Source organism: Lolium rigidum, chromosome 1 (genome assembly GCF_022539505.1).
Source record: "Lolium rigidum isolate FL_2022 chromosome 1, APGP_CSIRO_Lrig_0.1, whole genome shotgun sequence".
NCBI lineage: Eukaryota > Viridiplantae > Streptophyta > Magnoliopsida > Poales > Poaceae > Lolium > Lolium rigidum.
The window spans coordinates 56,304,311-56,315,849 of record NC_061508.1 but is presented as its reverse complement, the minus strand read 5'-3'; the positions used below and the strand labels follow the sequence as shown (position 1 = coordinate 56,315,849).

The following is an 11,539-nucleotide window of genomic DNA, read 5'->3' as shown; positions in this document are numbered from 1 at the left end:
TGTACTGATTATCGCCGAATTTGTTTCAGCAATTTTCGTACTCTTGTTTGCCGAACTTGTTAAATTTTATGTTGAATTTGTTTGAAATATGTCAAATGGTCGAGGTTGGGGGTTTCCTGCCGGGGGGACGGCTGGAACTTCGGCGCTCCCCAGCCAAATCTTCATCCAATCCGGACGAAAATTTCGCCGGATTTAGGTGTGGGAGCGCCAACGAGTGGGGATGCTCTAAATCAATTGTGAATGGACAGCCAAGCCAAACAACCCCAAACGTACCGACCTCGCGTGCTGCTCGTGCGTCCTCTCTCTCCTCTTGTCCTGCTCCTGCGTCGCGTCACGTCTCGGTGTCTCGTCGCCGCCTGCTCCGTATTTACACCACCGACCGGCTAGCAGCTACAGCTTCCGAGACACCCACGCCGGACGAACCCACACAGGTCCGTCACATTCGAGAAGATGAACGCGCCGCCGCGCCCACCCTCGCCGGCGGCGACACCCCTGCAGTCGTGCGCCGCCACCACGTCGTCAGGTCCATCTTAGCTTAGCTTATTGCTTCCCCGTTCCATTCGACTCAACATATGCTCCTATAATACATAGGTGTCGATGTGGTCGCCAACGCGCGGAAGGAAGAAACGCGGGGCCGACTGCTCCTCCACGCCGCCATTGACGGGAACCTCGACCTCCTCGCCAGTACGTTCCCTATGACTTCACCATTCGGCATTCTCCCCCTTCGTATCTACTACTCCGTGTACATTCAGGGCTGACATTGGTTTCAGGGATGGCGGTGGACTTGGAGGCGACGACGCGGCGCGGCGGGGCCGGCGTCTGGTCGACGTGCGGCCCCCAGGCGCTGCGCCTGGCCTCTGCCAACGGCCGGACGGTTGTCTGCCGGTACCTCGTCGAGCACCTTGCCGTCCCCGTCGACGCACCCTCCTCCTCCGGCGAGACGCCTCTGCTCCTGGCGGCCACGTCCGGGCACACCGCGACGGCGGCCTACCTCCTGGAGCGCGGCGCCGACCCGCGCACCGCGGAGAGCGACGGCGAGACCCCGCTCCACTGGGCCGCCTACAACGGTACGTACGAACGACCACGCCCGATATTTCTGGGGGCGTGCATCGTGCGCGGTTACTGACGCCATTGCACGTCCATCCGTGCAGGGGATCGCGAGCTGGCGATGCTGCTCCTGTCGAGAGGCGCCGACGTGGGCGCGGCCAACCCCCGGGGCACAGCGCTGCACGTCGCCGCGGCGCAGGCGCACCCGGCCGTCGTTGCCCTCCTGTTGAACCACGGCGCCGATGTATGTCCCTGCGGCCGTTCCTGCACATTCATATTTGGAACTGTCATTGTGTGCCCATTCGATGAATACTCCCCCTGACCAGTTTGCAACCTTGCATTTGCAGCCGAACAAGGTTGCAAATCGCGTCTTCACGCCGTTGGTCTCCTCGCTTCTCGGCGGCTCTTTGGAATGCATGAAGCTGCTCATTCAGGTGCAAACATTGTTAGTGTTCTGAGATTTAATTTGTCATACAGTGAATTCATTGCACGGATCTCCGGACGAGTTAGCCTCGTGAACTTGTACTAGTTTGTTGCCCCGCCAAAAGCTCACACCTTAAGGCATGCTTGGATTGTCCGCATTCCATAGCATTCCGCGGGAATCGTTCCAAACGGGGTGCAAACATCAGTCGCAATGCTAAAAATTATATCAACTTTTAACTAGGCTGGTGCTGACGTCAATGCCGGGGGACTCCATGGAGCAAAAGCAACCCCTCTGTTGTTAGCATGCAGCCGCCGCGGCAACATCCGATTTATCAACTGCTTGTTGGAGGCTGGAGCAGACCCCAACTTTCCTGATGAAGTGAGCATATACTGTTACTGCCTCCTACCTTTCCTGCAACATTTGATCTTCTCTTCAAATACATAACATATTCAAAGTGTATCGCGTAGTTTGTGTTGTTCTTTTGCAATTGCAATACGTAATCTCTAATGGTTCTCTAGTATATAACTCATGGCTGCTCTAATTTGTTGCAGCTTGGTAGGTTACCTATAGAAATCGCCGCGGTTCATGCTGAACAGGAAGTTGCTGAACTTCTGTTTCCTGTAACTCGCTGTCGACCGGCTCCAACCATACTAGACTGGAGTATCGGTGGGATAGTGAGACATGTAAACTCTGCTGCTTACAAGGACTGGGTACGCCATCAGCTTTTTTCAGTAGATCAACCATTGTCTGCACTCAATTATAAGATTTTTTTTGTTTAGGAGAGAAAAGCCTCTCATAAGAGGAAAGAAGAACTGAAACTACAAGGAAACTCAGCCTTCAAAATCGAGGACTACGACGCGGCCGTTCTTTATTACAGCATGGTAACTCCGATTTCTTTCTATGGGCAAGTTCCCGTGCAAATGCTTTTAGTTCTGCTGTTATGCCGTCACAATGAACGAGGAAACATTTGCTTCTACTTTCCAGCTGGAACTGTCATGTTGAAATTGGTTAGGCATGTCCTCACATGATGTATCCCGGATTTTGTTCTCCATTCGCAGGCGATGAAATTTGATGATGGCACGGATGCCAGCTTATATTCAAACAGGAGCATCTTTTGGCTCCGCCTTGGCATGGGCGATGAAGCACTGTCGGACGCGTGTGCCTGCATCAGGATGCAGCCTGACTTGGCCAATGGCTACTACCGTAAAGGAATGGCCTTGTGTTTTCTTCAGGTGATCATCATGGCACTGGCCATTCTACTCTTTGTGGCTGTGAACTAGCTTGAAACCCAGTTGCACGCCATTAGTCTTGCTGATCGCCAGTTGGCGTGTTGGCTTGGTCTGCTTCCCTGTGTTCTCACCACCGCCTAACAAGTTTGTCACACTTGCGCTAGGATTATGCTGGCGCTTCCAACGCGCTTCGCAAGGCTTTGAAGCTTGACCCGGAGAACACCAGGACCGCGGAAGCCCTTCGGTAATCTGCTGAACTTGCACCCTTGCATAGTTACCTACCATCGTACAAACAGATGTTATATCAGACGCTGGTCAACATGATGTGGCATGTTCCAACTTCCGCAGGGACGTCTTGGAACGCGCCGAGAAGCAGGTTTCTCCTTCACCGTGTTAAGGAAGGGATACAAGGAAGTATTCAGGTTCTGGGGCTAACCATTTTGTGTTAGAACTGTGGAATGAGTAGGAGTTTTTTTTGTGAAAGCACTAGTTAAGGGCGGGCAAAAGCAGTGGTAGGCAGTGGATTAATAATGCCGCCAGTTGGTTAGGCTGGTTTCTTTTGCTTCCGTTGGCAGTTATCAATGAATGTAGTAAACATATCCTAGATCCTAGCTATTACATCTGTTCCGAAATGCTGTAGCTTTCCGAAACATAATACATTTCGGAACAGAGGTAGCATATGTTATAAGTTTCACGTATCCCAGGCCAGGCCATTTGCCATGTTCTGTTGGAGTTGGCACGTCGGTAAGAACAAAGCATAATTGGGTTAAGGAACCTACAAACATGATGGAAGACCATGTTAACATTGGTTTCTGCAACTCAAACATTACATGAAATGGTGTGTTCATTCCTTCATGGGAGCGCATTTATCTCTGGTTAGATGATGACTGTATATTTATAGGCGAGGAACACCTTGATAAGAGTTACAATGGAACTGCTTACAACTTAGTACGGACCAGAAGTACTTGTGTGAATTCATACTGCATCTTAGCACAGCTCTAAATAACTACATCTTCAACAAAAGTTACACGTGTGTGTATACATACACATTCAAAAAAAATATGAAGTATCACAGTTTAGCATGCTAATTTACACACCAAAGAAAATATTGGGCACATAACAAGAATTATTAACTGTATTCTTTCGCATAGCATAGTTACCAAGATACAAGCTCAAGTGTTATCTCATCCTCCGCGGATTTTTCTTGCCAATGAAATCCAGCCCACAGCCACTTGCATGTAAACCCAATCATACATGTGGTCCGAAAATAAGAAAAACATAACTCTCCATTTCCTTTTGAATAAGAAGCCACAGAAGACAATCCAGAGACCTACCACAAATCCAATGCACATGCTGAGGTAAATCGAAACCACATCGTGCATGCCTTCATGTTCTTCAGGGGCGAGCGGAGTTATGTCAATTCCCGAGCAATTTCTTCTGAGAGGTGGACCACATAAACCAGGATTGCCGATGTAAATAGATGCTTGATCATCTAGAGTTCTTAATTGATTCCCAGATGGTATAGTTCCTGTCAGATTGTTATATGACAAGTTCAATCGGGTCAATGCTGATAGAGCTGATAAACCTCCAGGAATTTCACCACGGAGCAGATTATGTGAGAGGTCAAAAGATTCCAGTTCACGTAGCTCACCAATACTTTGGGGAATTATGTCACTCAGACTATTCAAGGACAAGTTTAAGTTCTTCAATGCAACCAGCATGCCAATTTCTTGAGGAATCTTCCCTGTTAAACTGTTGCAAGACAAATCAATGGATACCAGGTATATGATTCCTCGGGTATACTCAAGCTGTTGACCTTTCATGCCCACAAAGAAACTATCAGTATAAGCAGTAGTTTTCTCGAACATAGTGCTGATTCCAAAATTGACAACTTGGGAAAGGGTACCACTATTATTGGGAGTAAGAGTCATAGCTGTGAGATTCCCAATTGATTGTGGTATGTTCCCTGACATGTTATTCATTGCAATGTCTAAATATTGAAGCGCCTTCATTCTAGTTAGTTGATCAGGGATGCCACCAGAGAACTTGTTTGAACGCAACTGCAAAAGTGCCAACTGTGGTAACTTTGATTGAATCCATGTTGGCAAACTCCCAGAAAATCTATTGTATGCCAGATCAAGAAATTTCAGCTCTCTACAACTCTGAAGAAAAATTGGGAATGCTCCAGAAAATCTGTTGCTGTTCAAATTAAGGAGGGTAATATTTGAGGTTTCAAATTCTTGAGGGCAATTGGGCAATGTACCACTCAGCTGGTTTTTTGACAGATCCAGAAACATCAACTGTTGCAACTGAAGCAAGGAGCATGGAATAGTTCCAGAAAAGGAATTGCTGAAGAGGATGACAACTTGTAGCATTGATTTTCCAATCACTGATGGGAGTGTGCCTGATAGATTGTTTCTAGACAGATCCAAGGATGTTAGGCTCGGTGGAAATGTTGGAATCGGGCCAACAAGCTGGTTAGAACTGATATCCAAAACCTCCAGCTGGCCACCAATCGGAAAATGTTGCTCGGTAATTGTACCATATAAGTTGTTAGAGCTTAGCCACAAGCCTCTCAACTTTATGAGTTCCCGTATACCAACTGGTATCTCTCCGGAAAGCTTATTGTTTCTGAGCATAACCCATGTCAAGCTGCTAAATTGGAGGAGACGACTTGGTAAGGACCCTGTCAAATTGTTGTTGTCCAAAGACAACATCTCCAATTTATCTGATGGCAATCGATCCAATAGCTCCCTCCGCTACGTCCATGTTGATGAAGTTATCTATTAAGCTGAGCCCCTTTAGGTTCTTCACTTTCTTGAAGGTCAATGGAAACGTGTCAGTGCCAGTGATGTGGTTTCCATCGAGATACAAGTATTCAAGGGAGGTCAAGTTCCCTACTGCGTCCGGGATAGAACTATGGAAACCGCAGTGCATCATCGATAGAAATTGGAGGCTAGGTAGATGCAGATTCCAAACAAAATTGATGGCACCAAAAGATTGGTTGAAGGGGTTCCGACTCATGGAGATGGATTCAAGCGATGTGAGGTTGGAATGTGCTGGGGGAGGCATTGTGTTCCGTAGCCCACAAAAACTTAAGTAAAGGTCTTTTAGAGAGGGCAGCATGCTGAGAGAATGAGCCCAGTCGACGGCAGCACTGAGATCCACCCCAGCCAAACCGAGGAGCTGGAGCTTCCATAGACGCGACACCCATGCGAGATCAGGTGAGATGAGCTGATATGCTTGTGGCACAGTTAAATCATCACTATTGGTGATCTGGAGGTTGACTAGGTTCCAGAGGTTCCCAATGTGGGGAGGAATCTGACCGCTGAAATTGGAGTTACTGAGGGCGAGACTTGTCAGGCTCCGTAGGTCGCCCATGAACTCCGGGATGGGTTTGCCGCCGAAGTCATTCTCCGAGAGGTCCAGCCAGTCGAGATGCTGTAAAGTGAGCAAGGATGGGCGAATCTCACCTCCTATGAGCCATGGACAGTAAAAACCGGTGTTGACTCGGAGCATGACGACGTGGCCGGTCCCGTTGCTGCACTCGACACCCTTCCACTGGCAGCAGTCCACTCCTTGCCACGACGAGAGGAAGTTGCCGGGGTCGGTGAGGCCGGCCTTGAAGTCGAGGAGCGCTTCGCGCTCACGGGGGATGCAGAGGGTGCTCGCCGGCGCTGGTGCCGATGCACTCCGGTGGAAGAGAAGGTAACATGTCGCTAGGATCATGGCAATTCTGGCGAGCGACCTCGGCTCGGCCATCGTCTCTGTTTTTTCGATCAAGGAGCATAGCCCAGCCTCTTCATCAAAAGGATGCACACAGTTTTCTTCTTTATTAAATTATTCGCAAAACCTTACAAGGGAAATACAAAGATCAATCTTGAAGCTTCCTTCCTAGCGATAACTTGCTATACCTACGATGAAGGGGGGACCATGAACAAGGCCATACTCTCTGACGGTACACCAACACACATCATCTAAAAAGCAAAACCCTGAGGGTGTGCCATTGCACACATCGCAGAGTTCGCAACCGTCATCTATCTCGAACCCATCTCCAAGCGAGATCAACGTATTGACCGTGTCAGACCTGCCGTCGATGTCACCAAAACACCAAACAGCTCCACCATCCTGCCCGCGTCCAGCAATCCTCGCCCGTCTTGGATACCCCGCAGCTCCACGCCGCTGAGAATCATCGACGACAACGTGGTAGATGAACACCACTCCACCAAAAACCACCTCCATCTAGCCGCTGCTCTAATAACGATGCCCCAAGAGGTAGCACGACGCAAGAAGCGCCGCCATCGTCCGATCCTGGCTGGATCTAGGGTTTCCCCCGGAGTAGCACGAGTGAGTTCCCGCGGACTGCGCCGACGATGCTTTCAAGAAGGAAGCGACGCTTAACGCCGCCATCGCCCGCCAATCTTGACACGGTTTTCACCGATAGCCGCGAGTCCCCAACTCGGCGAGAGCAAACGGAGAGACCAACAAAGATGATGCCTTTGCAGGGGAACGACGCCAATAGCCGCCGCCATCATCCGCCAAGAACGAAGTCAAGGATCGGTGTTCACCGGTGGCCCCTTCGCGGCTAGCTCATCGTCGACTAGATCTTCATCGCCGGGGTAGAGGGATCTCGTGATCCGCCACCCCAGCAACCAGCCGGCCTCCTCCGGCGATGAAGAAGGCCGCCTCCACCGTCGAACCCAAGGCTGCTGCCCCGGGCGACCTCGTACCGCGGGAGAAGCCCACGATCATCGCCCCTCACCGGCGAGAGGCGGAGGAAAAGGCGCTGTCCGCCACCACCAGCCACCACCGGCGTGCCGGCGATGGGAGGCGAGGAGGCCGCAGCACAGGCTATGGCTACCGCCCCCGTCCACCCATGCGGGAGGCGGGAGGGCCGCCGTCGCCGCTCCATCTTCACCAGACCACCGCCGCCCCGGGGGGCGGGAGAGCCGCCGCCGCCGCGCGAGAGAGACTCCATGGCCGTCATCCCCGAGGCGTCACGAGGGAAGGCCCCCGCCGCCGCCACGCCCCGAGGTCTTTGCCCCGGTGGCGCTGCCGGCGGCGGCGGCGGGAGGCGGCTAGGGTTGGGGGTCGGGAGGGTTGGGGTCGTGAGGATTGGGATCGGGAGGGATCCAAGTTTCCCTTACAAGATTAAAGCCATCGTCTTTGTGGCTTGGTACGTCTAGTAGGTGTGGCCTCTAATCTGCTTCGCCGGTGGAAGTAGTTCAGCATATGATAGCACGAGAAGTCGTCCACGCGTCAACGGCCATGCATGAACAATGATTGATTTGTTTAAGATGAAGCTTCCAGTTCCCTTACTAGGCAGTTTCGATGTCTCTATCCGTTCGCCAAACTTTTGGAGAAAGAACACTTTGTCATCGTGGACTACTTTAAATAACACTAGCAAAAGAAAAAAGAGAACCATGAAGAGGATTAAAAGTTGAAGCCCTTTATTTTGAAATGCATCTTAGATATATTTTGAAATATTAAAAAATTTGCACATACATCTTCACGTGCTACACATCTACAAAGTTGTTTCATGAAAATTCGACTTATCTTGTGACGTGTGTAAAAAATAAAATTCGGTGCTAAAAATAGGACTTGTCACAACATAAATTTTCTCTTTTTTATCAGTTTTCTCGAAACTTGACGAACGCCCATATATTGTGGATATGTACATGTAGAAATTATTATCAAAAAATTTCGACACTTCAAAATATATTTTCTTGGTAGAGGGAGCATAGGCACCCGGGAGCCAAATTGAATTTCCGGAAGCTTCTTAACTTAAATATTTGGAGAAACATCGGGAAATAGTATACTGCAAGTTTCATAAAACATATGATAAAATTCTACCACGAAAGGGGCAATTGTGCTCACTTTGGAAAATCGCCTCCCTCACCTCCTTATAGATTGATGAAAGGGGTAGTGAGACTTTCGTTTCCCAATATGTAAACCTTAGTTATATCAATGTGAAACCATCGTCATCCAGCGCTCCCCCAACCACCCCCTCCCTCCTCCCCTCCCGGCCGCCGCCGGCGTGCGCCGCCGGGCAAAGCCCGCGCGGTGCCGGCGGCGGCGGGCCTTTCCTTACCCGACGCGAGGAGATCCGGGCGGGGCGGCGCTCTCCTTGGCGGCGGTGCAGCTCGGCGGAGGTCGGCGTGGCCTGGCGTGGCGGCAGCCGGCGAGCTGCGTCAGGGGCGACTTCCCGCAGGTGGAGGCGGCGGCAGGTGGTGGTGCTCGTGGCTGCTGGTGCCCATGGCGGCGGCGGCGGTCTAAGCACATCTCTGCAGGTTCTTGGTCGGCGGCGGCGGACTGCATCCAAGCATAGGTCCTGCTCGGCGTTTCCGGCGCTCGGCGGTGCAAGGTTCGCGGTGGATGGCGTGGGAGGCGTCTTGGTGGGGCTGGCTGTGCGCGTTGCGGGCCGGATCTAGGCCAGGCGGGCCCGGATCTGGTGGTAATGGCGATGGCTGCTCTCCCAGGGGGATGGTGGCCTAGGCACCGCTGGTTCACGCCAGTGTTGTGGTGGTGTGCGAGGTGGCTGGTGGTGGCGCCCTTGGCGGTGGGGTGCTCGGCCATCGGTCGGCCGGATCCGGCTTCGTCCGTGTGCCGACGTTCGTGCTACGGGTCAGCCGGACGTGGGGGTGGCCGGACGGCGGCAAGACGGTGGCGGCGGCATCCTCGAGTGTGCGCGTCGGACCCGGGCCAGGCGGGCCTAGGTCGCAGGGATGCTTTGCGGGCCCGATGGGCCCGAGCTCTACGGTAGCCGCACCCGGCATGCTTGCCTCCTACTGCTGTTTACGTCCTCCTCGCTCGTGCACGTTTGCGCTAGTGCTAAACCCGAGTGGTTTGGACTCGGCGGCGTCCTTGGGGCTTCTCGGCCAAGATCTTACGGGTTTGTGTGTTGGAGGAACGGGAGAAATCCCTGCTGGCGTGTCCGGCACCGACGCGACGACGCCTGTGGGTGTCGTCCTTCCTCCTTGGAGGGCGTCATGGTTTCCCCCTCTCCATTCCCCGTCGAGTGCCGGGGAAACCCTAGGACCAGCCTTGCCGGCCCGGGCAGCAGCGGCGTCATGACGTCGCATCCCTTCTTGAAGGTGTTGCCTTGGTGCTCGGGGATCTGTGGCAAGAAGTGTGGTGGTAGGGCAAGTTCCGGGGACGGCATGGTGGATGGCTCTTATCTCGCTTAGTCGTTAGTCGCTTTCGTCCGTGCTATCTCCGAGTTGTGTCTTTTTCTTTCTTGTTGTTGGGCATGCACTAGTAGAAAACCTCTCATCCGTCTAAGCCATAAATATCGGTTCCCTTACGAACCGGTACTAAAGGGTGCATTAGTACCGGTTGCACTGCCCAGACCTTTAGTACCGGTTCGTAAGGACCTTTAATACCGGTTCGTGACACGAACCGGTACTAAAGGGTTCGCGTCAGCTGAAAAACCTTTAGTACCGGTTCGTGACACGAACCGGTACTAAAGGGTAGACCTTTAGTACCGGTTCGTGACACGAACCGGTACTAAAGGTTTTTCTTCTCCCCCACGCAGCTCCACCCCCCCTGTGGATCGCCTTTTTTGACACTGTAAAATAGAAAAGAAAATGATACAAAATTCAAAAAATAAAATGTTTTCAGATTCTTGTATGTTATGCAACCTACTATTAGGGAAAATTAACAAATTTGAATTTTCACTTTTTTTGCAAAAAAGTTTTGAAAAATGGTAAAACCGCAATAACTTTTGCATACGACGTCGAAAAAAAACGTATAATATATCAAAAAAATCCTGGGAAAAAGTTACATCCGATTTCACTTTGGTTTACCCGGTTAGCCAATTTTTAGATTCTCAAAATTCCAAATGAAAATACGAAAGCAAGAAGATTTTAGTTTTTTTTTCCAGAAATTTAGAATTTTATATATTTTTATTTTTTTTAAAATTAAAATATTAATTATAAGATTTTTTGAGTCCTAACATATTACTATTACTTTTATCAAATTATTTCAAGTTTTAGGTTTTGCAAAAAATATTAAATTTTTTTTAAAAAAATAAAAATAATAAAAATTAAAAAAGTTAATTTTATTTATTTATTCAACATTATTATTACATCATTACTTTTGTTTATTAAAAGAATTATTTGGAATTCAAACGATAAAAAGTGTGACATCGACCAACATGTTAATAGGATTGATATGATACTATTATCACATACATGCGCGCGAAGCACTTGGAAGTGGAACGGGATGGAACTTGGAAGTTAAGCGTGCTAGTGCGGGAGTAGTGTGAGGATGGGTGACCGACCGGGAAGTTTGACTACGGGTAAGTAATTTGACTAGAGATTAAGTGTAGTTAGAGACTAACGGAAATACTAGTAATTCTGAAAAAAAAATAAAAAAAAGAGGCCGTGAAAAAAAGGGTGTGAAAAATAATTAGAAAAAATGGAAAAAAATTAAACGAAATAGGCTTTAATACCGGTTCGTGTTACGAACCGGTACTAAAGGTCTCTAGCCCCACGGGTTCCTCCGTGCCCACGTGGAGGCACCTTTAGTACCGGTTCGTAAGGAACCGGTACTAAAGGTGAGAGGTTTTTAGTACCGGATAATTAGTACCGGTTCCAAAACCGGTACTAAATGCCCTTTGGAACCGGTACTAAAGGGGGGTTTTTCTACTAGTGATGTTTTTGCTGCTGCCCCAGCGCTTTTCGTGTGTGCGAATTCCTTGTATGGTTGTTGCTTTATTTATAAAGCGGGGCGAAAGCCTATTTCGAGGAAAACCATCGTCATCATCAAAGCTGTTTTTAGCAAAGCAAGGGACAAATTATAGATGTTTTTGTCACTTGAAGGATCTAGAAATATCAAG

The 11,539-nt window shown here is 49.8% G+C and overlaps 1 protein-coding gene and 1 pseudogene across 1 annotated transcript; one reads left to right on the top strand and one right to left on the bottom strand.

The window, feature by feature from the left end:
* Nucleotides 1-450: 450 nt before the first annotated feature.
* Nucleotides 451-3,149, top strand: LOC124708293 (annotated as a pseudogene).
* A 728-nt stretch (nucleotides 3,150-3,877) lies between these two features.
* Nucleotides 3,878-6,462, bottom strand: LOC124673436 (receptor-like protein EIX2). Its single transcript, XM_047209518.1, is given in 4 exon segments — nucleotides 3,878-4,363; nucleotides 5,234-5,302; nucleotides 5,375-5,456; nucleotides 5,458-6,462. Coding segments are annotated over 4 exon segments (1,635 nt in total). The 3' UTR covers nucleotides 3,878-3,884.
* Between the last annotated feature and the right edge of the window lie 5,077 nt (nucleotides 6,463-11,539).